At 40.4% G+C, this 24,139-nt stretch overlaps 1 protein-coding gene across 6 annotated transcripts in view; it reads left to right on the top strand.

Annotated features, from left to right (window-relative positions):
• Positions 1-24,139, top strand: part of RNF144B (ring finger protein 144B) — a 141,470-nt gene that overhangs the window by 94,727 nt on the left and 22,604 nt on the right. For all 6 annotated transcript variants that reach the window (XR_014061663.1, XM_081518085.1, XM_081518082.1 and 3 more), the window contains 2 exons: positions 10,083-10,187; positions 21,963-22,023. Coding sequence is in view for 5 of the 6 variants with exons in the window: in XM_081518085.1 (XP_081374211.1) it covers positions 10,083-10,187; positions 21,963-22,023 (166 nt within the window). In the remaining variant the exon portion in view is untranslated. The remainder of the gene's footprint in view (positions 1-10,082; positions 10,188-21,962; positions 22,024-24,139) is intronic.

Here is a 24,139-nt window from a genome sequence, read left to right as displayed (position 1 = left end):
ACAAAGGACCACATATTGTGTAATTCCACTTATATGAAATATCCAGAACAGGCAAATCCACAGAGAGAGAGGGTAGACTGGCAGTTGCCTAAATCCAGGATGGGAGGATTTGGGGGGGAATGGAGAGTGACTACTAATTGGCTTGAGGTTTCTTTTGGGATTATGAAATGTTCTAAAATCGCTATGTTAATTGTACAACTCTGTGATTATATTAAAAGTTACTAAAAGCCATTAAATGGGCAAATTATATGGCATGTGAGTTATAGCTCAATAAAACATATGTGCATATAAAACTTATATATGCATATGTATATGTACAATACATGAACTTGGGCAAACTCCAGGAGATGGTAAAGAACAGGGAGGCCTGACCTGCTGCAGTCCATGGGGTTGCAAAGAGTTGGACACAACTGGACGACTAAAAACAACAATATATGTATAATACACATGTGAACATATTTTTGTTGTTGTTGTTGCTTTAATTGCTAAGTCGTATCTGACTCTGCAACCCCGTGGACCGTAGCCTGCCAGACTCCTCTGTCCATGAGATTTCCCAGGCAAGAATACTGGAGTGGGTTGCCATTTCCTTCTCCAAGGGATTTTCCTGACCCAGGAATTGAGCCCACGTCTCTTGCATTGGCAGGCGGGTTCTTTACCACTGAGCCACCAGGGAAGCCCATATACATATTTATATACATGTATGTGCATATAAGGAATGAGAAGAATAAACACGGCAGTATAAAGCCAACAAGAGAAGTAAGGGAAAGCTATTTTTCTTTACTGTTTCATTATTATTATTATTTTTTAATTAAGATGTCTTTAGACATGTTTAACTGCTGAAGGAGAACTCAGATAAGGAACAATTCAAGATGCAAGATAGATGATCAAGAGGGTAAATTTCCTGAAAGGCAGCAGGGAACAGAAACTAGAAAATAGTGGAGTTGGCCCTGGAAGGTGGTAGTGGCTCATATGTGTCAAAGGAGAAAACCCCAAGACTGCAGGTGGATGGGCTTACATTTCAGTGATGGGAGCTGACTTCTGCAAAGCTGCTAGGTGATAGATGCTTGCTTCCAGCTCCTGCAAAGGTCTAACTGTCTACCATGTGCCAGATGCTTTTGATGGGTATTTCCAGAGAATATGAAGAGACATAGGATATGATCCAGACCTTGACAGGACCCCTGGGTGACTGACGAGATATGCAAGTTCACAGTCTCTTGCAATGTACGGTAATATAGGTTTCCATGTACAACATGCTTCAGTTGGTAGCGTCTGGTATTACCTAAGGTGTTGATGGGATTATTGGCAAGTAGGGAAGAAAATCCAAGTGTTTGAGAGAATTGAGGGAGAGGAGGTGATCGTTTATAAAATCCTCTTTGGAGGGCCTAATGTTCTGATATGTCCTCAAGGGAAAATGCCATACCAGCAGCCCTACTGTTCTCTACCTTCTGATGAATTTATGTGGATTCCTTTGAGGGGAAATAACTTGAACCCCAATACTGAGATATTTTTAAATCATTTTTCAGTTCAGTTCAGTCGCTCAGTCGTGTCCGACTCTTTGCGACCCCATGAACTGCAGCACGCCAGGTCTCTCTGTCCATCACCAACTCCCGGAGTCCACACAAACCCATGTCCATTGAGTCGGTGATGCCATCCAACCATCTCATCCTCTGTCATCCCCTTCTCCTCCCACCTTCAATCTTTCCTAGCATCAGGGTCTTTTCAAATGAGTCAGCTCTTCGCATCAGATGGCCAAAGTATTGGAGTTTCAGCTACCACATCAGTCCTTCCAATGAATATTCAGGACTGATTTCCTTTAGGATGGACTGGTTGGATCTCCTTACAGTCCAAGGGACTCTCAAGAGTCTTCTCCAATACCACAGTTCAAAAGCATCAATTCTTCTGCACTCAGCTTTCTTTACAGTCTAACTCTCACATCCATACATGACCACTGGAAAAACTATAGCCTTGACTAGATGGACCTTTGTTGACAAAGTAATGTCTCTGCTTTTCAATACACTGTCTAGGTTGGTCATAACTTTCCTTCCAAGGAGTAAGCATCTTTTAATTTCATTGCTGTAATCACCATCTGCAGTGATTTTGGAGCCCAGAAAAATAAAGTCAGCCACTGTTTCCCCATCTCTTTGCCATGAAGTGATGGGATGGGATGCCATGATCTTAGTTTTCTGAATGTTGAGCTTTAAACCAACTTTTTCACTCTGCTCTTTCACTTTCATCAAGAGGCTCTTTAGTTCTTCTTCACTTTCTGCCATAAGGGTGGTGTCATCTGAATATCTGAGGTTATTGGTATTTCTCCCGGCAATCTTGATTCCAGCTTGTGTTTCTTCCAGCCCAGCGTTTCTCATTATGTACTCTGCATATAAGTTAAATAAGCAGGGTGACAATATACAGCCTTGACATACTCCTTTTCCTATTTGGAACCAGTCTGTTGTTCTATATCCAGTTCTAACTGTTGCTTCCTGACCTGCATACAGGTTTCTCAAGAGACAGGTCAGGTGGTCTGGTATTCCCATCTCTTTCAGAATTTTCCACAGTTTATTGTGATCCACACAGTCAAAGGCTTTGGCATAGTCAATAAAGCAGAAATAGATGTTTTTCTGGAACTCTCTTGCTTTTTCGATGATCCATCAGATGTTGGCAATTTGATCTCTGGTTCCTCTGCCTTTTCTAAGACCAGCTTGAACATCTGGAAGTTCTTGGTTCACATATTGCTGAAGCTTGGCTTGGAGAATTTTGAGCATTACTTTACTAGCGTGTGAGATGAGTGCAATTGTGCGGTAGTTTGAGCATTCTTTGGCATTGCCTTTCTTTGGGATTGGAATGAAAACTGACCTTTTCCATTCCTGTGGCCACTGCTGAGTTTTCCAAATTTGCTGGCATATCGAGTGCAGCACTTTCACAGCATCATCTTTCAGGATTTGAAATAGCTCAACTGGAATTCCATCACCTCTACTAGCTTTGTTGGTAGTGATGCTTCCTCAGGCCCACTTGACTTCACATTCCAGGATGTCTGGCTCTAGGTGAGTGATCACACCATCGTGATTATCTAGGTCGTGAAGATCTTTTTTTGTACAGTTCTTCTGTGTATTCTTGCCACCTCTTCTTAATATCTTCTGCTTCTGTTAGGCCCCTACCATTTCTGTCCTTTATTGAGCCCATCTTTGCATGAAATGTTCCCTTGGTATCTCTAATTTTTTTGAAGGGATCTCTAGTCTTTCCCATTCTATTGTTTTCTTCTATTTTTTTGCACTGATCGCTGAGGAAGGCTTTCTTATCTCTCCTTGGTATTCTTTGGAAATCTGCATTCAAATGGGTATATCTTTCCTTTTCTCCTTTGCTTTTCACTTCTCTTCTTTTTACAGCTGTTTGTAAGGCCTCCTCAGACGGCCATTTTGCTTTTTTTGCATTTCTTTTTCTTGGGGATGGTCTTAACTCCTGTCTCCTGTACAATGTCACGAACCTCCGTCCATAGTTCATCAGGCACTCTGTCTATCAGATCTAGTCCCTTAAATCTATTTCTCACTTCCACTGTATAGTCATAAGAGATTTGATTTAGGTCATACCTGAATGTTCTAGTGGTTTTCTCCACTTTCTTCAATTTCAGTCTGAATTTGGGAATAAGGAGTTCATTTTTATTTTAGTCTCCCTTAAACTGATACAAACATATCAGTTTAAGCACATTTAGACTTGTATCTCTTAAACAAGAACATCAGAGTAAATGCATAAGCTGAATATTAATTAAAATTGTTTTTGTTCAGTCACTAAGTCATATCTGACTTATTGCAACCCCCATGGACTGCAGCATGTCAGGTTTCCCTGTCTTTTACTATCTTCACTTTATAGACCAATGACATTTAAGTTAACATTAACTTAACATTAATGTGAAGGATGGTGTTTAGTTTCCACTAAATCACTTTTAGCATTTAGGCTCTGAGTTTGGTGTGTTCCAGTTAACAAGTAGCAATTCAGTGATCTTGCCACCTTTCTATGCTGGAGTCTTGATTTGTACTACTTACACTTGGCCCAGACAGCTCCTCCATAGTTTTATTTTATCTGCCTCTGACAGTGAAAGTATGCCTACTTGGAAAACCAGAGCTGCAGCACAAACAGTAGCGTGAGCATTGAGATTGAGTAGAAACGGGCGTTCTCTTTTATTCATATCATTAGATAAACATAAAACCAGGGGGGGGGGAGGAGGACTCTTGCCATGGAGAACTAAGCTCCCAGGAATGCACCTTTGCACCCGGTTTGAAACATGCTGTGTTAGCTAGGCACCAAGAGCAGACAGGCTGGGCGTTGTATCAGGTTGGGGTCCAAGACAAGGCTTTCTCATATCAGAGAAGCTTAGGATGAGAAATGTAAAAACTAAGATCTTTTTTTGACATCAGTTATGGCTTATTGTTTGATTTGGGGCTTCTTTATAGTCACCTGATACTGGATTTTCCTATCAGTCATCTGATGTCGTGGTTGGCAGAGGTATGAAGGGGATCCCTGTCACTAGGAATATAATATCTGTGAAAAACCGAGGTTTCTGAAAGGGTTTTTATAAGAAAAAAATTTTAGGATCACGCTATACCAGGAAACAACTTACTGCTTAGCTATGGATTGTTGATTTATTTGAATGTTTTTGGACCATTGTACATGTCCAAGCCAGGATGTCCTGGGTGTGTTAAAAGACTTTTGAATTGGGAGAGATACCATCTTGAGTTTACTAATAATTTAAGTCAACAGCATCTAACAAAGAAGGCTTTATTCTTGGATCCTGTGCAGACATCATAGTCTGAACCGAAGTAAACAGAATCCTGGCTTCAGTAAGAGCTGTTATTTAGAACACATTTGAGACATTGTGATGTAATTGTGTCCTGAGGCTGAGAAGTGTTAATCTCCATTTTATTCAATATCCATTTTAGTGTACAGCCTTGAACCGCAATGATAAAAAGCAAAACAGATACTTGCTCAAGGCCAGTCTAGATTTTGGCCTGAAAGACTTTCCCCTTATCACCTCCTTTCCCAGCCATCGCTGAGCAAGGGATGGGAAACCCTAGGTCATTAGGTCATCAGCTCAGCTTCAAGCCATGTGGGCTGCCAGCTCTTCTTTGCCTTCAGAACCCCAGGCCCTGCATCTAGAAGTGTCCAGGGTCCTGGCGGTCAATTTAAACTTTCAATTAATGGCATGTCTTACCTCTTTTCTCGCAACCAAACCTATTATCCTCTTACCTCCCCTCCCCATCCTCTTGGAGTCACATCTCTCTTTTTTAAAAATTCAATGTATTTTTGACTGTGCTGGGTCTTCGTTGATACATGGGGCCTTTCACTAGTTGCAGCTAGCAGGGGCTACTCTCCAGTTGCAGTGCTCGAGTTTCTCACTGCGGAGGCTTCTCCTTTTGCACCGCATGGGCTCTAGAACACAGGCTGGATAGTTGTGGCCCACAGGCTTAGTTGCCCTGCAGCACATGAGATCTTCCCAGACCAGGGATTGAACCCGTGTCCCCGGCATTGACAGGCAGATTCTTAACTGCTGGGCCACCACGGAAGTCTGGGGGTCGCATCCCTTCTGGGACTTTCATGTCTGCGTGCTTGCCTAGAGTTCAGAGACATCTGTTCCATTCTCTTCTTTACATTTGCTGCCTCTCAGCTTTCATGTCTTTTTTCTCATGGAGGACTCGCCATTTCCCTGAGAGTAGGTTAGGCAGGTGGTACTGTCCCATTTTATAATTGTGAGTGCTGCAGTGAGAGAGGTTAATGACTTGCCCCAAATGCAGAGGAGACTTTAGAGCTGGTATTTCAATCTTAAAAATTCGAATTCAGTTCCATCAACCAAATTCATGATAGTGCTTTTTTTCTTAGAAGAAAAGTCTTTAAGAAAGATATAACCTAGTGACAGAGAACAACTGTACAGTGTATGTGTGTATGTATATGTTATACACACACACACACACACACACACACACACTCACACACACTCACACACACTCACACACACTCACACACTGTAATTCCGGTGGTGGATACATAGCTTTGTCTGAATGTTGTAGCTCTTTTGCCATGTCTACCTGACAGATGAGAATACCTCATGAAGAATGCCCTTTGATAAATTGGAAAGTAGCATCCTTGAAAGGCACCTAGAAGAAACCCCTTTATGGAAAGACTCCATTTTACATAATTTGTAGACTTTCAGGGTTGAAACAGGTCATCTGGCTCAACAGATGTTTGATGGCTAAATCCTTGATTAAATCTCATCTGAGTCCTTGAGTGCTATGGAATGATTCTGAGGAACAATTCTTATTGTTACACATGATCTTAATGGCCTAAAGATGTTTCTGTGTTCTACCAACTAAGTGAAACGTTGATGCTTTAAAAGGAGAAATCGTTTCTTTCTTGTGTCATCAAGGTTTTTGAAAAGTTCAATTTTTGAAACGTTTTCCCTTAGACTATATCAGCTCTCATGAAAATTGCCTATTTAAACTTCTGTTTAATGCCATTGTTTATGGCATGTGATTTTTTTAAATGTGATTAAATGATAATAGTTTTCTTTTTTCCGTGTTTCTCTGTTTTTATTTACAAGCTCGATGCCATTTCTCCCAGAATTGTTAACCATTTTACGTAGGTTTGGTTTATGTAACTAACATGCACAGGGGTTCATATGATTGCTTTTGGTTCTTTTGTGCTCTAGCCAGAAGTAGTAAAGAAGAGAGGGAGGGTTTGAGATTAAATTTTAGTGAAAGCTAATGTAAGACATATAATGAACCTAAGGTACTTGAAAATTCACTAGAGCTGGTTGTTTCCCTCTTTGCCTTCAATAGAAATGCCCTTAGTGACGGAGGGTCAGGTGCCTGTGCTGTAACATCACTTTGCAACTTGCACTTACAAATTTCTGTCTTGAACCAGTATTTCTCATAATTTTTTTAAAGGGATCATATACTTACAGCCTGTAGAGAGTGTACACAGCTCTAACTTCTCTCCTCGAAGCATGGTCAGGAGAGACTTCGTGGGAAGCTTCAAAATTCTTTGGTTTGTATATTGTGGCTGCAGCCTTCCTAAGAGCATTACCTTGGCAAATAGAGCATTCATTATAAACTCTTGGGATAGCTTAGATTTCGGCTCTACAAATTTACAATAAAAGTTGAAATGGATTTTTTTGCCTTTAAAGATACACATAGTCTCTTTAGTTCCTATTTAAGTCTTTTCTATAGATGCAAATAGTTCTACAGAGAGAATTGAATAGAGGTGTGTGTTCTGTTGTAAATGTCTGCTCTGTTTATGGAACTTCTCTACCACAAGTGGTTTAACTGGTTTCCTGAAGGGAGCAGAGAAAGAATAATCTCACAAGACTAAAAGATTAACATTTCTCCACAAAGTTACTGGAAGTCTAAGACTAGGTGAGTGAGTGAGTGAAAGTTGCTCAGTCGTGTCTGGTTCTTTGTGACTCTATGGACTATACAGTCCATGGAATTCTCCAGCCCAGAATACTGGAGTGGGTAGCCTTTCTCTTCTCCAGGAAATCTTCCCAATCCAGGGATTGAACCCAGGTCTCCCACATTGCAAGCGGATTCTTTACCAGCTGAGCCACCAGGGAAGCCCAAGAGTACTGGAGTGGGTAACGTATCTCATCTCCAGTGTATCTTCCCAACCCAGGAATCAAACCAGGGTCTCCTTCATTGCAGGCAGATTCTTTACCAGCTGAGCCACCAGGGAAGCCAAGACTAGGTGAAATGCACTAAAAATATGACTAAGTATTCTGCATTTTGCACATTTCCAGAGGGCTTCCATGTACAAAATCAAAATTCTAGGTTTGTGTGTTTGAGTGTTTTAAACCCTGGGAAGTAGCCATAATAGGTATTATCCCCATTTTAAAAATAAACGGAGTGTCAGAAATTGAGAGAGTAGCATGGAAACATGTACATTACCATATGTAACACAGCCAGTGGGAAGTTGCTGTATGCCGCAGAGGGCTCGAAGGGGTGCTCTGTGACAACCTCGAGGGGTGACATGAGGTGGGAGGTGGGAGGGAGGTTCATGATGGAAGGGACATGTACATACCTATGGCTGATTCATGCTGATGTATGGCAGAAACCATCACACTCTTGTAAAGCAATTATCTTCCAATTAAAAATTTTTTAAAAATGAAGGGAGGCCAGCCTGGGTCACGGTTTAGGTAATGTTCCCATTGTCACCTGATAGAGTGGCACTGAGGCTAGAGCCCAGGGATTAGGATTCGATGCTTATTGTACCATTCACTTTGTTTTTCTCAGATGTCTTCCCCTTGAGCCTAGAGACCATACATTTTCACTTTCTAGTTCAATTTCAAGTGGCAGTTGGGATCTAGTGGCAGATGGAAGGCGGAGAGGTCCTCAGGAGCAGAGCTGGGTGGACAAGGCTTTGCATCATTTACTCATGTGTCCCTTGCTGCTACTGCTGCTAAGTCGCGTCAGTCGTGTCCGACTCTGTGCGACCCCATAGACGGCAGCCCACCAGGCTCCGCCGTCCCTGGGATTCTCCAGGCAAGAACACTGGAGTGGGTTGCCATTTCCTTCTCCAATGCATGAAAGTGAAAAGTGAAAGTGAAGTCTCTCAGTCGTGTCCGACTCTTAGCGACCCCATGGACTGCAGCCCACCAGGCTCCTCCTTCTGTGGGATTTTCCAGGCAAGAGTACTGGAGTGGGGTGCCATTGCCTTCTCGAGCTACTTGTGTACTTCTCTTGAGTTTTGCCTGTACATTGAAATTCTTCACGTTTCCTTCGTACTGCTTTCTTGACTTATTCTTCCTCATGCTGGAGCCCATATTTGGCACAGTAACCCCAAGACCAAGTGAATGTTCACTCTTCTCTTGAGCAAAAAAAATGAAAATTAAAATATTATATCTATATGTGGTCAGTTGTAGGGGAAGACTGACTTAAGAGGACTCTGCTCTCAGATATTGTCTGTTTTCCAATTCATACTAAATCCTCTTTTATTCCCCAGTTCACACTAAATCATACTCATTTCCCCATTGTCTTTAAACATCATTTGAAAGTACTTTTCGTGATTCCTCAGCATTCAGTTGCTTGAATTTAGCATAATTTACTGATGAGTTTTTCTATTTTGGATAATGAGGCTATTTTCTAGTTTTCTCTGTGATAAAAATGATTGACTCCTTGAAGAAGGGAATTTTTAAATATTTAGAGAGTAAAAAATTTGGTTTAAATGGTTTGCCTTAGTCATTAATTCATTAGTACATTGTAGCAGTAATTTCAATCAGATAAATATTAATGCATGATTATTTTTCCGAAATAATAAAGTTGTGATAGTTTCAGTTTCAGATGGGAAAAATGCATAAAGATGGTCAATGAAAGGAAAAGACTTCACAATTATGTCATAGGATTTATTTACTAATTAAGCTTTTACTAGTGACACCAGTTTGTCCTTCATGTTGTATTATTTCTCTCTGGGTTTCTTATTTCCTATATAATTTTTTTTCTCAGATTCTACTCAAACCCCCTCCATTTTAGCATCTGCCAAGGCCCACAGTTCTTGGAGGGTCTCATTTGAGGGTCTGAGGGTCTCAAATTGTCTTTGACGTTTCCTTTTCCAGGTATATTTGCTACTGAGAGTATTTGTAGATAAGCCAGTGCCTTAATCTTATTTTGATTCTGTTTGGTGAGCTTGACATGAATTCTGCTTCTGGGCAAATTTGAGAGAGAGGACCACTGGGTAAAAATGGAGCTAGAAAGTCACATGAGTTTTTCTTCTTTTTAAAGTACAGAGAAGGCTTTTGCCATTAGTGCAAAAGAGTGTTTCTCCTTTTCCCAATCTATGGTGGATAAAATGTGTGAGCATACAGGAATTTGACTTGTTACCTTGGATAAACTCAATATTCTTAGGATGAAGTCATGCATAATTAATTACCTGTCTCTGCATTCTTTCCAGAGTGATGGCACTTAGTATTCACACTCATGATAACTTTGGTTTCCTGAGTGCAAGAGCCCCAGGACTGCCAATTAAGGAAGAAGAGGCAGTGGCAGTTATATAACCTTGGGGCTTCTGTAATGTGGTGGGTAATTGTCTTTTTTCTTCTTAACTTCTAGTGTCTGAAACAGTACATGCAGCTGGCAATCCGAGAAGGATGTGGGTCTCCCATCACTTGCCCGGACATAGTGTGCCTAAACCGTGGGACCTTGCAGGAAGCTGAGGTATGGATGGGTGCCCTGATCTTCCCTTTTTTCCTATTGACATGATTTCCTGGGATCTTGGCTCTTTATGTACGTCTCTACCAGGGAGTCTAGAAACAAAATACAGGGGTTAACTTTTTAAAGGAGTACTTTATTGCTACATACCTTGGATTCTTTATAGAGGCTGTTAAAGCTGTTATTTACTTTGGTTCTATTTATAAATGCCCCCTGAGTGTTGAAGAAGTTCTAGAATAGGCCAAGGTGCTAGAAATCCAATTTACCAAAGGTGAGCTTTGGAGGCTGAATAGTCAGTGGCCTGGGCATTTTTAATACTTCAAAGATAAACAGATGACTGACTAGCCGTAGTTATAGATAAATAAATTATTATGATTCTGCAGAGGTAGCCTGTGTCGAACCATTTCTAAAGAGCAGAGAAAGGCCTTTCATTCAGTGTTTATCAGGTATAGAAATGTTTTTTTTTTGAGTTTTTTTGAGTGAGTTCTCACTGTGACATGTCTCTTTGTTTTTTCAATCCCCATTTAATAGCTTGCCCTTAAATCAGCTTTTAACTTTCAGGTTCTGCTCATTTCAAATCTTGTATGCCTTCATGTAGTTGCTTAGCCAGTATACTATCTAATACTTTCAATAGATTTATAAAACTGGAGCTCAGAGTGTCTAAATAACTTGCTCAAGAGCGCATACCTAAAAGGCAAAAGAGTTAGAATTCCAATCCAGTTCTTTCTGACAGATTGCATAGCTTTAAAAGTAGAACTCGGTAGATAAATAGAGTGCAGAGTAAGGGTCTTGATAATTGAAAGTCCAATAGAGTGCCTATATGTGTGTAAGTATATACAGGGAGGCCTGGCGTGCTGCAATTCGTGGGGTCACAAAGAGTCGGACACAACTGAGCGACTGAACTGAACTGATATATGTGTGGGTATATATGTACGTGTCTATGTGCCTGTGTCTGTATGAAGGTATGTGTATCCATGTACATACACACGTGCTTTATTTATATACAGATGTGCTTTTACATATATATATCTTTTGTAAGTAAAGCAGTCAGAAAGATGGTATAGACCATTTTTAACCAGTCCGCTTCTGGGTGCCCTGTGTTTAGCTTATGAAATACCAAGTAAGTGATACAAGTGAGTGCAAAGTGATTTGAGGGGAAGAATAAAAGGAATACATGTTGGTTTAGAAGTTGTTCATTTTAGGAAAGTCATGAAATAAATGGAATTTTTAAAACAAAGAGATAGTACTGAATGGATGAATCCTGTGCTGAGAAATGTTAACTTTTGTGTGAAAAATGTGTAGAAGAAAATTAAAAGGGGGAAAGATTCGGTTATCTACCATGAATACTGTTGATCTGTGGAACTTGGAAATGGTTTTTAAAAATGAGACCCAGGTTTGCAGGAGCGTCTTTCTAGACATGACCCTTCCAGGGAACATGCTTCCTTTTTGACTTGCTTCTGAGCGGTCTGATCAGTCAACAGATGTTCATTGAGTGTACAAAGTGCCAAGCTCTTTCCTGGTCAAGATATGTGAATAAGATAGTCCCAGTACTGTTCTCCTGGAGCTTCTGACTTCGAAGAGAGACATTCAACTGATAATGAGCCAGATAATTAATTCTAAGAGCAAAAAGTGTGAGATAGAGCAGGCAGCAGGAGTTTTGTCTGCCATGGAATCTTATTTAATTCTTGTGTGCAAAAGCTACTAAAACATAAATGAAGTGATCTTTCTAAACAAGCCTTTGAAATTAATTACAATCTCTTTTCTAGATAAGCCTACATGTGGCTATTTGCAACTAATTAACATTAAAATTAGGAATTCATTCCTTTGACTGCACTGATCACATTTTAAGTACTCAGTTGCCACATGTGGCTAGTGGCTACCAGGTTGGACAGCACAGAATAGAACATTTCCCTCTTTGCAGAAAGCTCATTACATTGTGGTGTTCTAGACTTTAAATGAATGGTAACCATTAGCCATTGAGCCTTTGGATATCAAATGTTAGGGCTAGGGAAATAGATGGGGAAACAGTGTCAGACTTTATTTTTGGGGGCTCCAAAATCACTGCAGATGGTGATTGCAGCCATGAAATTAAAAGACGGTTACTCCTTGGAAGGAAAGTTATGACCAACCTAGAGAGCATATTAAAAAGCAGAGACATTACTTTGCCAACAAAGGTCCGTCTAGTCAAGGCTATGGTTTTTCCAGTGGTCATGTATAGATGTGAGAGTTGGACGGTGAAGAAAGCTGAGCACCGAAGAATTGATGCTTTTGAACTGTGGTGTTGGAGAAGACTCTGAGAGTCCCTTGGACTGCAAGGAGATCCAACCAGTCCATCCTAAAGGAGATCAGTCCTGGGTGTTGAAACTGAAACTCCAATACTTTGGCCACCTGATGCGAAGAGCTGACTCATTGGAAAAGACCCTGATGCTGGGAAGGATTAGGGGCAGGAGGAGAAGGGGACAACAGAGGATGAGATGGCTGGATGACATCACCAACTCGATGGACATGGGTTTGGGTAAACTCTGGGAGTTGGTGATGGACAGGGAGGCCTGGCGTGCTGCGATTCATGGGGTCGCAAAGAGTCGGACACGACTGAGCGGCTGAACTGAATGTGTGTGGACGACTGACAGGCCAGGGTTCGTCCCAGAGGTCCCTGAAGCGGAGTCTAACTTTTCTGATTTTCTTAGTGCAGACATTCTCTGGTCATCTTCCCCCATAGTTCTTTTCTTCTCCTTAATCTTGACTTTTCCCGCTGTTCACATTCTCATTCACACTTCCCTAGTCTGATTCCATTTACCCAGCTTTGCTTTAAAAACAGTTTTACTTTTAGGCTGCATTAAAAGCCAATAAACCCATAATGGGTCTTAAAAATGACAAAAGGATATCTGAAAAACAGAACAAAAACATACTCCAAACTAAACTGTGGTATTTCTTATATTCTCCAAAGTCTGTTTCCCATTAGATGAGTAAGAGACACTCCGGGGCATTAAAGGACCATTTCAGTACTCATAGGTCTTGCTAAGAGCCTGCCTGAAGATGGGCGTGAATTGCAGTAATCAACTGTTCTTAACCAACTTGCCACTATTTTTTTTTTCCCCAGAATAAGAAACAAATGCGGTGGTGGTGATTGTCTCTCATTTTGGAATTGAGAAATGAGTAGGTTATAATGGAGCTATTGGTGGCTTCATCAGTTTATATGGGGCAACTCTTTTCAAAGCAAATACCTCACACACATGAACTTGGGCTATACCGTCTCCCTGTCTGACTTGCTTGACATCACACTTTTCTCATATACAGTTGTTATTATAATACATAGTTCTTAACCTAGATTATTGAGTCTATCACAGTGGTACATCCAGATTGTGCTTCTCTGCATTCTGTCTCTGTGACAATTTTTCCTATCATTTAAAAAAAAAACAAACATTTATTTTTATAGGTAACACATAAATATACTTTGCTTGTTAAGAATAATTCTGGTTAAGGCTGAGGTTCCCTTTGCGATGCTTCTGTTAGTATTACAATACATTATCCTTCACTGTTCATTTTCTTATAAAATGCATGGAAGTATAAAATTTTTCCTCCTCAAAGGACACCAGGAATTTAAGTTCTTTCCTCTGAACGCTTTCCTATGTAGGTCTATCTCACAGAGCTGACTCTGCTTCATATATGTGTCTCCTGCAAGCTTTAATGCTTCCAAATTGGCTCAGCCGTGGCTCTTTCCCTTCACTTCAATTTATTAGGAGTAGCTTCATCAGCAAAGGATTCAGTGCCCATTCCAAAACCTGTTTGCTTATGTAAGAAACAGTGGAAAAGGCAGCTCCCCTTCAATGTCATGGAAGCTGGTGGGAAGTAGTGACTGGAGAACTTGTGTCGTAGAGGTGCACCCACTGGGAGCCAGGGAAAAGGCAAACTTTGCTCTCTTGCGTCATCTGGTCCTTCCAGCTGTTGCTCAGCAGTGTTTGATCCAGGAATCTTGTCCAACATGGAATTATGAAAGGCAGGACACAGATGGTTGGTTCTGATAGCATTACTTCAGGCACAGCCTTTGCTTGAAGTTAGTAGCCCTGTTCAAAAGGCGGTGACTCACTGAAGCAGTTTCCTTACTGTGTTAGGGAAGTAACATAACCGTCACTTACAGGGAAAGCACGAACCATGTGTCTGGACCACGTCAGATTGGAGCAGCGAGCACATACATGCCTACCATTACAGGACCTGAGAAGTGGGACTTTCTCCTGTTGCCAGCTGGTGCTGGACAGCTGGGAACAGCTTCTCACCCACCCATCCTTCTTGCAAGCCCAAGGACACTCAAACAACCCACCTTTCCTGCTGGCGCTACAGCATGCACCAGAGGGCGAATGGATGCAGTTGTTCTTCTCAAGAACAGGGGCTCCAGAATCGCTATAGGAAGGGACTTAGGGTGGGAGGCTGCGGAAAGACTGGGATGGGTGGATGGGGGTTGCCTAGAAATTTAAAGCTGCATTTGCAAAATAAACACAGTTTTTACTCATGAAAGTGAAAGTGTTAGTCGCTCAGTCGTGTCTGACTCTTTGTGACCCCATGGACTATAGTCCACCAGGCTCCTCTGTCCATGCAATTCTCCAGGCAAGAATAGTGTAGCGGGTTGCCATTCCCTTTTCCACAGTATCTTCTTGACCCAGGGCTCGAACTTGGGTCTCCTGCTTTACAGGTGGATTCTTTACCATCTGAGCCACCAGGGAAGCCCCTTAGTTTTTACTCATATCACATGTTTATTTAGGGTGGTTTTGATAAGTGAAGTGAAAGTTGCTCAGTCGTGTCCGACTCTTTGTGACCCCATGGACTATACAGTCCATGGAATTCTCCAGGCCAGAACAGCTACCCACTCTCTCCAGGGGATCTTCCCAACCCAGGGATCGAACCCAGGTCTCCCACATTGCAGGTGGATTCTTTACCAGCTGAGCCACCAGGGAAGCCCAAGAATACTGGAGTGGGTAGCCTATCCCTTCTCCAGTGGATCTTCCCGACCCAGGAATCGAACCGGGTTCTCCTGCATTGCAGTCGGATTCTTTACCAGCTGAGCTTTGCTGCTGGAATTATAAGAGATCCAGTAGTTCCCCCCAGTCACCCTTTAGCACTGTCTCCACTTGCCCTCTTTTTAAAGTAATTAATTAATTAATTAGACTACACCGGATTTTAGTGCGGCATCTAGAATCTTTTAATTGTAGCAGGTGGGCTCTATTTCCCTGACTAAGGATTGAACCCAGCCCCCCTTCATTGGGAGCACAGAGTCTTAGTCGCTGGGCTACCAGGGAAGTCCCATCATCTTTTTATTTAACTCTTCTTTTTTCCTCCTGTTATCAAGAGTATGACTCTGGGGCAAGTGGCCATATTGCTGCTCCTGTGGTTTTAGGGTCTGAATGGGAAGGGACTGAATGTGTCTATAACAGTCTTTGACTGTAATACGTGTCGGCTGAAAAAGAGTAAAACCTTGGGGCAGCGCAGGACAAAGGAATCTGCCATGCTGGAGTCAACAGACACTTTTGAGATTCCAAGCTGACTTTTGTTTTAGAACATATTTAAAACTTTGTGTTAAAACTGCATGTGAGTGACGAGTAGTGTTTCTAAGCTGCTTCTTTAACTGAAGCCAAACACAAGAAGACTCAGCAGTGTTGGAGGGAAGGTGTCACATGGAGGGATGCGCACATGGGAACATCCCTTTTACCCATCAATGGGCTGAGGGCGGGAGGCAGGGCATGACGTGGGAAGATGTACTGAGGCCTTATTGTTGTTTAGTCTCTAAGTCGTGTCCGACTCCTTTCGACGCCATGGGCTGTGGCCCACCAGCTCCTCTGTCCATGGAATTCTCCAGGCAAGAATACTGGAGTGGTTTGCCATTCCTTTCTCCAGGGAAGCTTCCCAACCCCAGGATCGAACCCAGGTCTCCCACATTGTGGGCAGATTCTTTACCATCTGAGCATAGTTCTTCAAAAATTGCCAAAACCTTAACATGCTGTCATGATCAATTACATGGTCAATTCTTTCTCTAGATATACTGATCTTTTGTATTCTGTGTTCAGCCTGTTCCTTTAATTTTTAAAAGCAACAGTAGCAGAAGTGTGCTTTAAAGGGTCAAATCTAAGTAAGATCTGGCCTTTTTTTTTTTCTCCCTTCTGTCTTGCCTTTCCAGACCTTGATGGTAGTACATACATGAAAGCTGGTCCATGTTTTAACCATTTCACTTTTCCAACTAAAAGACAGTATATACTGTATTTATCAATATAATGAGAACACACTGCACTCTTAGCATAAACACTTCTCTGACTAGCAGGCCTGTCTGCCCTCTCTTTTTCTTTGGTCTTTGTAGGGTTTGTGTCAATGTAGGTGGTGATGCTTGCTAAAATATTAGTTAATAATGGTACACAAGGATGTGTCTTTTATTTCTTCCATTTGAGGATATTAGATCTATCCAGTTTTATGTGTAATAGTTATAACACCCCACATATACATATATTGTGAATTCCCTGCTTATGCTCTGCTGTAGGTGGAGGGGATTGGAAAAGTGAAGATTTTCAGCAGAGTAGGAACTGAGAATTTAATAAGCGTCCCCAGGTTTATTTTTAACAACCACAACAAAGACAGTGATTCAGTGACTGCAGGTAATTAGTAGGTTTTTGTTGTTAATATTATGATATTATTGTTTTTGTTCTATTAAAATAAAACTGAATTTGCCTTTTCTTTGAATTAAGAATTTTTTTCTTTTTGGAAAGAATTTCTGTAGTGATGAGGAGAAAATGTGGTCTTTCATTCTTGGATAGGAAGAGAGAGAAATTTTTGTGTAACAGGTAAATTAGTACAAATTCCAAAGGAGAAATCATTAAAAATCAGTTTCAGTCAAGTGCAGGATTTTTTAGTAGTTGGTTTGAGGGGAATGTTCTCTCAATATTTGAGAAGATACTTAGAAATTTTTGTTTCTGTTGCATGAATATGAGTCTGATTAGTAATGGATTAGAACTCACTGAATAAAATAAGTACCATTAGTTCATACTGATCTAAATAAATAATGAATAAACAAATACATGAGGGATAAGGTACAACCTTTCCTTATAATAGAATTCTAATTTACAAATGCAGAATGAATGCTAGAAATCGAAAATCATTGTTAAATGCCGCAATAATAATTATTATAGGCAAGAATTATTTTTTTAAAAGTCTTACAGAATTTGTTACAATATTGCTTCTGTTTTATGTTCTGGGTTTTTGGCTGTGAGGCATGTGGAATCTTAGCTTCCCAACCAGGGATTGAAGCTGCACCCTCGCATTGGAAGGCCAAGTCCTAACCACCAGACCACGAGGGAAGTCCCTAGGCAAGAATTATTGATAAATACAGAAATTAGTAGGAAAACCTATGATGAGAAATGGGATATTTGTAGACTCAAAATATCTCCCTACAAAATACTTGCTGGTTACAAAAGGTATAGAAGGTATAGAAGGTATAAAAGGTATAGAAGGTACAAAAGGTATATAGATTGTGCTAAGCTCAATCGTGTTCAACTCTCTGTGACCCTATGGACTGTAGCCCACCAGGCTCCTCTGTCCATGGAATTCTTCAGGCAAGAATACTGTAGTGGGTTACCATTTCCTACTCCAGGGTATCCCGACCCAGGGATCGAACCTGGGTCTCCTGCATTACACGTGGTTTCTTTGCAGTCTGATCTATCTTAACCAAGTTAAAAAGTTAATATTGACAGTAACAAGACAGATTGTCCTCATGTATCTCCTGATGACCCAACATCACTTCTGTGATATTCTTGATAAACATGCACAACCTCAGCGTAATCATGAGAGAGAATCAGACAAACCCATGCTGGAGAATATTGTACAAAATAAGTGGCCTGAACCCTTCAAACATGTCAAGGTCACGAAACCAAAAAGATACTAAGAAACCGCCATCCAATCAACGGTGTAGGAGGTTAAGGAGACATGGCAACTAAATGCTAGGTGGTATCCTGAATTGGATCTTGGACTGAAAAAAAAGACATTACTGAGATAATTTGTGAAGTTTGAATATGGCCCTTGGATTATTTTATATCAATGTAAATTTCATTATTTTAATAATTAACTATGGTTATATAACTAAGGTGTTCCTGTTAGGAGAAATTGAGGGGAATGACATTTAGGAACTCTATACAAGATTTTGCAACATTTTGTAAGTCTAAAGTTATTTCAAAATAAAAAGGTTAAAAAGGAATGTCCTGTTATGTCTTTGAATGATTTGGAATTGCTTTGTTCACAGGAAGAGGATAATTGAATACATAACACACCTCATTATAATCTGTTCCATTATTCTCTAGAATTTCCGTTTTGCAATCAATTTTAGCGTCCTTGTGATTTCTTTCTTTTTTTAAGCAATAGTTCCTTAACCTGTAGCCTGACTGAACCTTCAGTAATCATCCTAAACATTTATTTCAATTTTATAATTGTGAAAGACCTTGAGCAATAGTGACTTAGCTTCAGATTGCAGTGGAACCGGGAATTTAATACTCTGAATCATCTTTTTTTTTTTTCCCTGAAGTTTATACATACAAAGTTAAGTAAGTCAGAAAGAGAAAAGCAAATACTATATATTAATGCATATATGTGGAATTTAGAAAAATGAATAGATGGTCTTATTTGCAAGGCAGAATAGAGACAGATGTAGAGAACAAACGAATGGGTACCATGGGGGAAGAGGAGGTGAGATGAATTGGGAGATTGACATGTATACACCATTGATATTATGCATCAAATAGATAACTGATGAGAACCTACTGTAGAGCACAGTGACCTCTCCTCACTTCCCTGCGGTGATCTAAATGGGAAGGAGATCCACAAAAGAGGGGATATATGTACATGTATAGCTGATTCACTTTGCTGTACAGCAGAAACTAGCACAACATTGTAAAGCAAGTATACTCTGATAAAAAGTAATTTAAAAAGAAAAACAAAATGTCAGTATATAAAAACATTTCAGAAAATTAGCTCTAATCTGTGAAATCTAACAGATGATAAGATCAAGGAATAGATCTTTTTTTACAACCTATGTGTACATATTACCTCCTGAGTAATTTAAGTTCCTTGAAGGCAGCTTCTGTATCTCCCTCTTTTGTATCCCAAGCTTCCAGCCAACACTTTACCCATAATAGACTCTCAATGAGTATATGGAGAAGATGTAAGTCCAGGAGGGAGACGCTGGAGAAGAGTGTGGTGTGTTTTGTGTTAACTTGATTCCAAAAGGATCAAACAGAGTGAGAAGTGATGGAACTTTCTGTGATCACAAATTTCAACAGAAAATTGATTTACTGTGTTAAGGCCTAATTCCATACAAACCTTTGATCTAGAAAATAATAAAATAGGAGATACAAAGTAGAGGAAGAGACAAAAAAAAAGCTGGAGACCTCTGACTTTCCTGTTGGCAGTAATGTGTGCTCGGATGAAATTTATCTTTCTAATATAAAATTAAACTTCCACCGCTACCATTGTTAACTTTTTTACTGCATTAATTTCTGTCATTTTTCTCATTAGAATTTCTTCTGTGTCTGAAACATTATCTCATCTCCTGTTTGCTTTGTCTTCCATCAACTCTGTTGGACTTAGCTGTTGTATAAATTGCTTGTCATTGATCAGAAGTTTTAGGGGTTGATTTTCAAGGGTTTAAAGGTCTTCATCAGTTCAGAATCTGTTTTAAGTGGTAGCAGGGCTTCCCTGGTGGCTCAGTTGGTAAAGAATCCGCCTACAATGCAGGAGACCTGAGTTTGATCCCTGGGCTGGGAAAATCCCCTGGAGAAGGGAACCCTACTCACTCCAGTATTCTGGCCTGAAGAATTCCAAGGACTGTATAATCCATGGTGTCGCAAAGACTGAGCGACTTTCACTTTCACAGGCAGAGTACAAGACTCTCATATAGAATCAAAGACCTTAAGTGGTTTTAGGGGGGGGATTGTTAAAAATAGGTTTCTAAAATATCACTGAGGTATCTTAGGTCCAGATGATGTCATTCCCCGAGTACCCTTGGCCCCCAAATTAATGTACGATTAGATTATTTGTCCTCCACCTGCAGGGAATCAGTGACTTAAGTCAAGAATTTTACCAATTTCTTAATGTCTCTCTTCACAAGCCTGTACCTTCTGTCTCCAACTCTGCATTTTATTTGAGACCCCTTTGTCTTTCAGGAAAGAGGTCTAGATAGTATTATAACAGATGAAACAATACTGACTTTCAGTATGATAAAAGCCTAACTGTATTTAAAAAAATTAGGGTAAAACAATATTGCATAAAATTAACCATAATCAAGCTAATGAGCTTTTATTTAAGGTGCCAGATTGAAAATGCAATGTTTTCCCCCTCTCTGCTGGAGAAAAATGTTATAATTAAATTTATGTTTTACCCGATTTTAATTGGTACATAGAAGGCTGAACTTGCTTGCTTTGTGGTTCTTCATACATTTTAGCTAACTTAGCTTGATTCATTTACAGAATAAACAAATTGAATTTTTTTGTGAGGAGGAGAATTAGATATTCATTACCTTTTAAAATGTATTATGGTTGTTAAATACCATGTTAGATACCTTATTTTTAAACTCAGGTTTTCTCAAAGCAGACTGCCATTAGTTGCAAGAGCTTTCATCTAGATAGATTTTATAGCAAAAGTATGTCACATTTTACAGTTGCAATTTCCAAGGCTATGTCCTTTATCAACTTGATGAATGTCTGAAAACCTAAAGTCCTTTGATTTTTCTCAGTTGTAAGTCTTTTAAGCAATGTCAATATATTTATATGATGATGTCAGTGGAATTATTATTTTTAGAATGCCAGTTTAAGAGCAGTTTGCTTTTCCTGCATCTGCCTTTGAAATGCAATTTAAAATGATTAATCTGAAATGTCATTTAGTTAGATATGAATCACTGTTGTTTATTAGTGCCATCTGAAATGGAAATGGGCGCTTAGCCACAAGAAATACCTTAGGCACGTCTTCTCTGCCAGGGCCTGAATGACAATGAATGATCACCGGAGGCCCGTGAAGTGATGTTCGTCAAAAGAAATGGTGTTTTTTGTTGCTTAGAAAGTACTATTCCCTAGCTGATGAATGAAGTTATTCCTGAGGTAGTGTCTGCCTGATCTTAGTTTTTCAAAGTTTTAAAGCTGGAACTATAATCTTTTTTTCTTTTTTGATAGAAATCCCAGCTACTTCCTGCACTTGAATCATCAGGCTTTATTTAAGGAATGGTGCTCAGTAGGTTAAGACGAACATCTTTAAAAAATGTCTTAAGAGAGAAAAGGAGCGTTGTTTCTAAACGTGCACAGATAATTTGCAAAGTCCAAATGTTTGGTTGTCTAGTCTTGTTTGTTGTTGTTTAGTCTCTAAGTTATGTCCGACTCTTTCGCGACCCCAGAGAGTCTAACCCACCAGGCTCTTCAGTCCCTGGGATTTCTCAGACAAGAATACTGGAGTGGGTTGCCAATTCCCACTAGTCTTGATTCTGATAAAAGAATGGAAGATGATCACTGAGTTCTGTCACTGCTGCCTGGAGCAGGGAAGCCTAACCATGGCTGAGGATTAGGGATGATTTGGGAACTGCTGGCTTCTGTTAACTGCATGAGCAGTATAAGGAAAAAGAAATTTGCAGACAGCTGGTATAGAGAAGATACAGTAAACCAGATAAGAAAAAGGGATCATAAAAAGACTGGTAACTTGGGGCTCTGTGATGAAAGTAAGGAAAGTAAGGAAAGAAGTGAAATCTCATCTTTTGAATATCTCTGGTTTCAGATTGCCTGTTTGGTACCTGTGGATCAGTTTCAGCTTTATCAGCGGTTAAAATTTGAACGAGGTATGTACATGCTCTTCTTTTCATCCTGATGGTGGATGTGGTTTTACATGTGTCCTCTTTACACTAACCTGTGTGTAAGATTAAGGCAGCTATGAGCTGTCAGCAAAGCCACAAGGGTACTCAGAAAAAGGCAAACTGTAATTGCAACATAAAATTTTAACCAACCACCGCCAGAAAAAAATGCAGACTAGCAGGAAATGGAACTTTCCTTACATTGGTTGCTGTGTATTTTTAATTGGACTTATGTGAGAGTTCAGTTCAGTTCAGTTCAGTCGCTCAGTCGTGTCCGACTCTCTGCAACCCCATGAATCACAGCACGCCAGGCCTCCCTGTCCATCACCAACTCCCGGAGTTTACCCAAACCCATGTCCATTGATTCGGTAATGCCATCCAGCCATCTCATCCTCTGTCATCCCCTTCTCCTCCTGCCCCCAATCGTTCCCAGCATCAGGGTCTTTTCCAATGAGTCAACTCTTCACATGAGGTGGCCAAAGTATTGGAGTTTCAGCTTCAACATCAGTCCTTCCAATGAACACCCAGGACTGATCTCCTTTAGGATGGACTGGTTGGGTCTCCTTGCAGTCCAAGAGAGAAGTTCCGCAAAAGTTAAATAGTGTCACAATAACAATATGACAAATAGAAGTGAAGTGAAAGTCACTCAGTCGTGTCCAACTCTTTGCAACCCCATGGTCTATACAGTCCATGGAATTCTCCAGGCCAGAATACTGGAGTGGGTAGCCTTTCCCTTCTCCAGGGGATTTTCCCAACCCAGGGATCAAACCCAAGTCTCCTGCATTGCAGGCAGATTCTTTACCAACTGAGCCACAAGAGAAGCCCATGACAAATAGAAAGTGACCCTCAAAATGAGTTTTACCACCACTTACCCTGCTCTCGAAGATCACTTCAAAAACAATCCACCCAAACATTTTCACTGCTCATTGTGATATTCACTGTCCTTCTGATTATACTTGTAATCATAGCCAGTGACTGAGTATATCATTCTAATGCTGTTTGCAATTGCGTGCTAAGTCACTTCAGTCGTGTCCGACTCTTTGCGACCCTATAGACTATAGCCGCCAGGCTACTCTGTCTATGGGGATTCTCCAGGCAAGGATACTGGAGTAGGTTGCCATGCCCTCCTCCAGGGGATCTTCCTAGCCCAGAGATTGAACCCATATCCCTTATTGTCCCCTGCATTGGCAGGCAGGTTCTTTACCACTAGCACCACCTGAGGAGCCCTGCTATTTACAATGTATTGGACTAATTTTCTTTCTGATCTTAGACTTGGGGTAATTTATATAGCTTTTCTATTTGTATTGCCTTTTTATCTGTAGGAATCTTTTTTTTTTTGGTGTGTTTTTCCATATCTGAGAAGTAAAGAGAATATTGTTTGCCCTGGTACTCACAGGATTTGTGTAAATCTCGTCAAGAATATAGCATAAACTCTAACATGAACATCCAGTTTTCCTGATTGCTAGCTTTTGAATCTGGATTAATAAAGTCCAGAGGTAAGAGAGTAAGGAAAGAAGTGAACTTTTTTTTTTTTTAATGTGTCAGTAAATTTGGTAAACAGAATTTATCTCATTTAATTTTGCAATTACCCTGACAGATAATTGTTACATGAAAACAGAGAACCATGTGGAGCATAAAGGGGGAGTATTTGCAGGAGAATCACAGGATGGCATTCACTGCCTTTGACCTATGTTTGGTTCAGTCTCATAGGCTTATTTTTCTCAGCAAGCCAAAAGCAGATTCATCCTTCCTGGATATATCATGTAACTAAATGTATAAGACTGGTATATTAAGGTGGAATTTATTAAAAAAATTCTGGGGAGGGAGGTGGGAGGGGGGTCCAGGATGGGGAACACATGTAAACCCATGGCTGATTCATGTCAATGTATGGCAAAAACTACTACTATATTGTAAAGTAAAAAAAAAAAAAAAAATCTCTTGGCCTACATTGTTTTGAATTGCACTTTTGCCCTTTTTTGTGTGCACATCTCAGTCATGTCTGACTCTCTGTGACCCCATGGACTATAGCCCACCAGGCTCCTCTGCCCATGCAATTTCCCAGGCAGGAATACTGGAGTAGGTTGCCCCATTTTTCTCCTCCAGG

The sequence above is a fragment of the Giraffa tippelskirchi genome, chromosome 8 (genome assembly GCF_054371585.1).
Source record: "Giraffa tippelskirchi isolate mGirTip1 chromosome 8, T2T-mGirTip1v1.2.pri, whole genome shotgun sequence".
Taxonomy (NCBI): Eukaryota; Metazoa; Chordata; class Mammalia; order Artiodactyla; family Giraffidae; genus Giraffa; species Giraffa tippelskirchi.
Note: the sequence above shows the minus strand (reverse complement) of the source record. Positions and strands in the feature narration are given on the sequence as shown.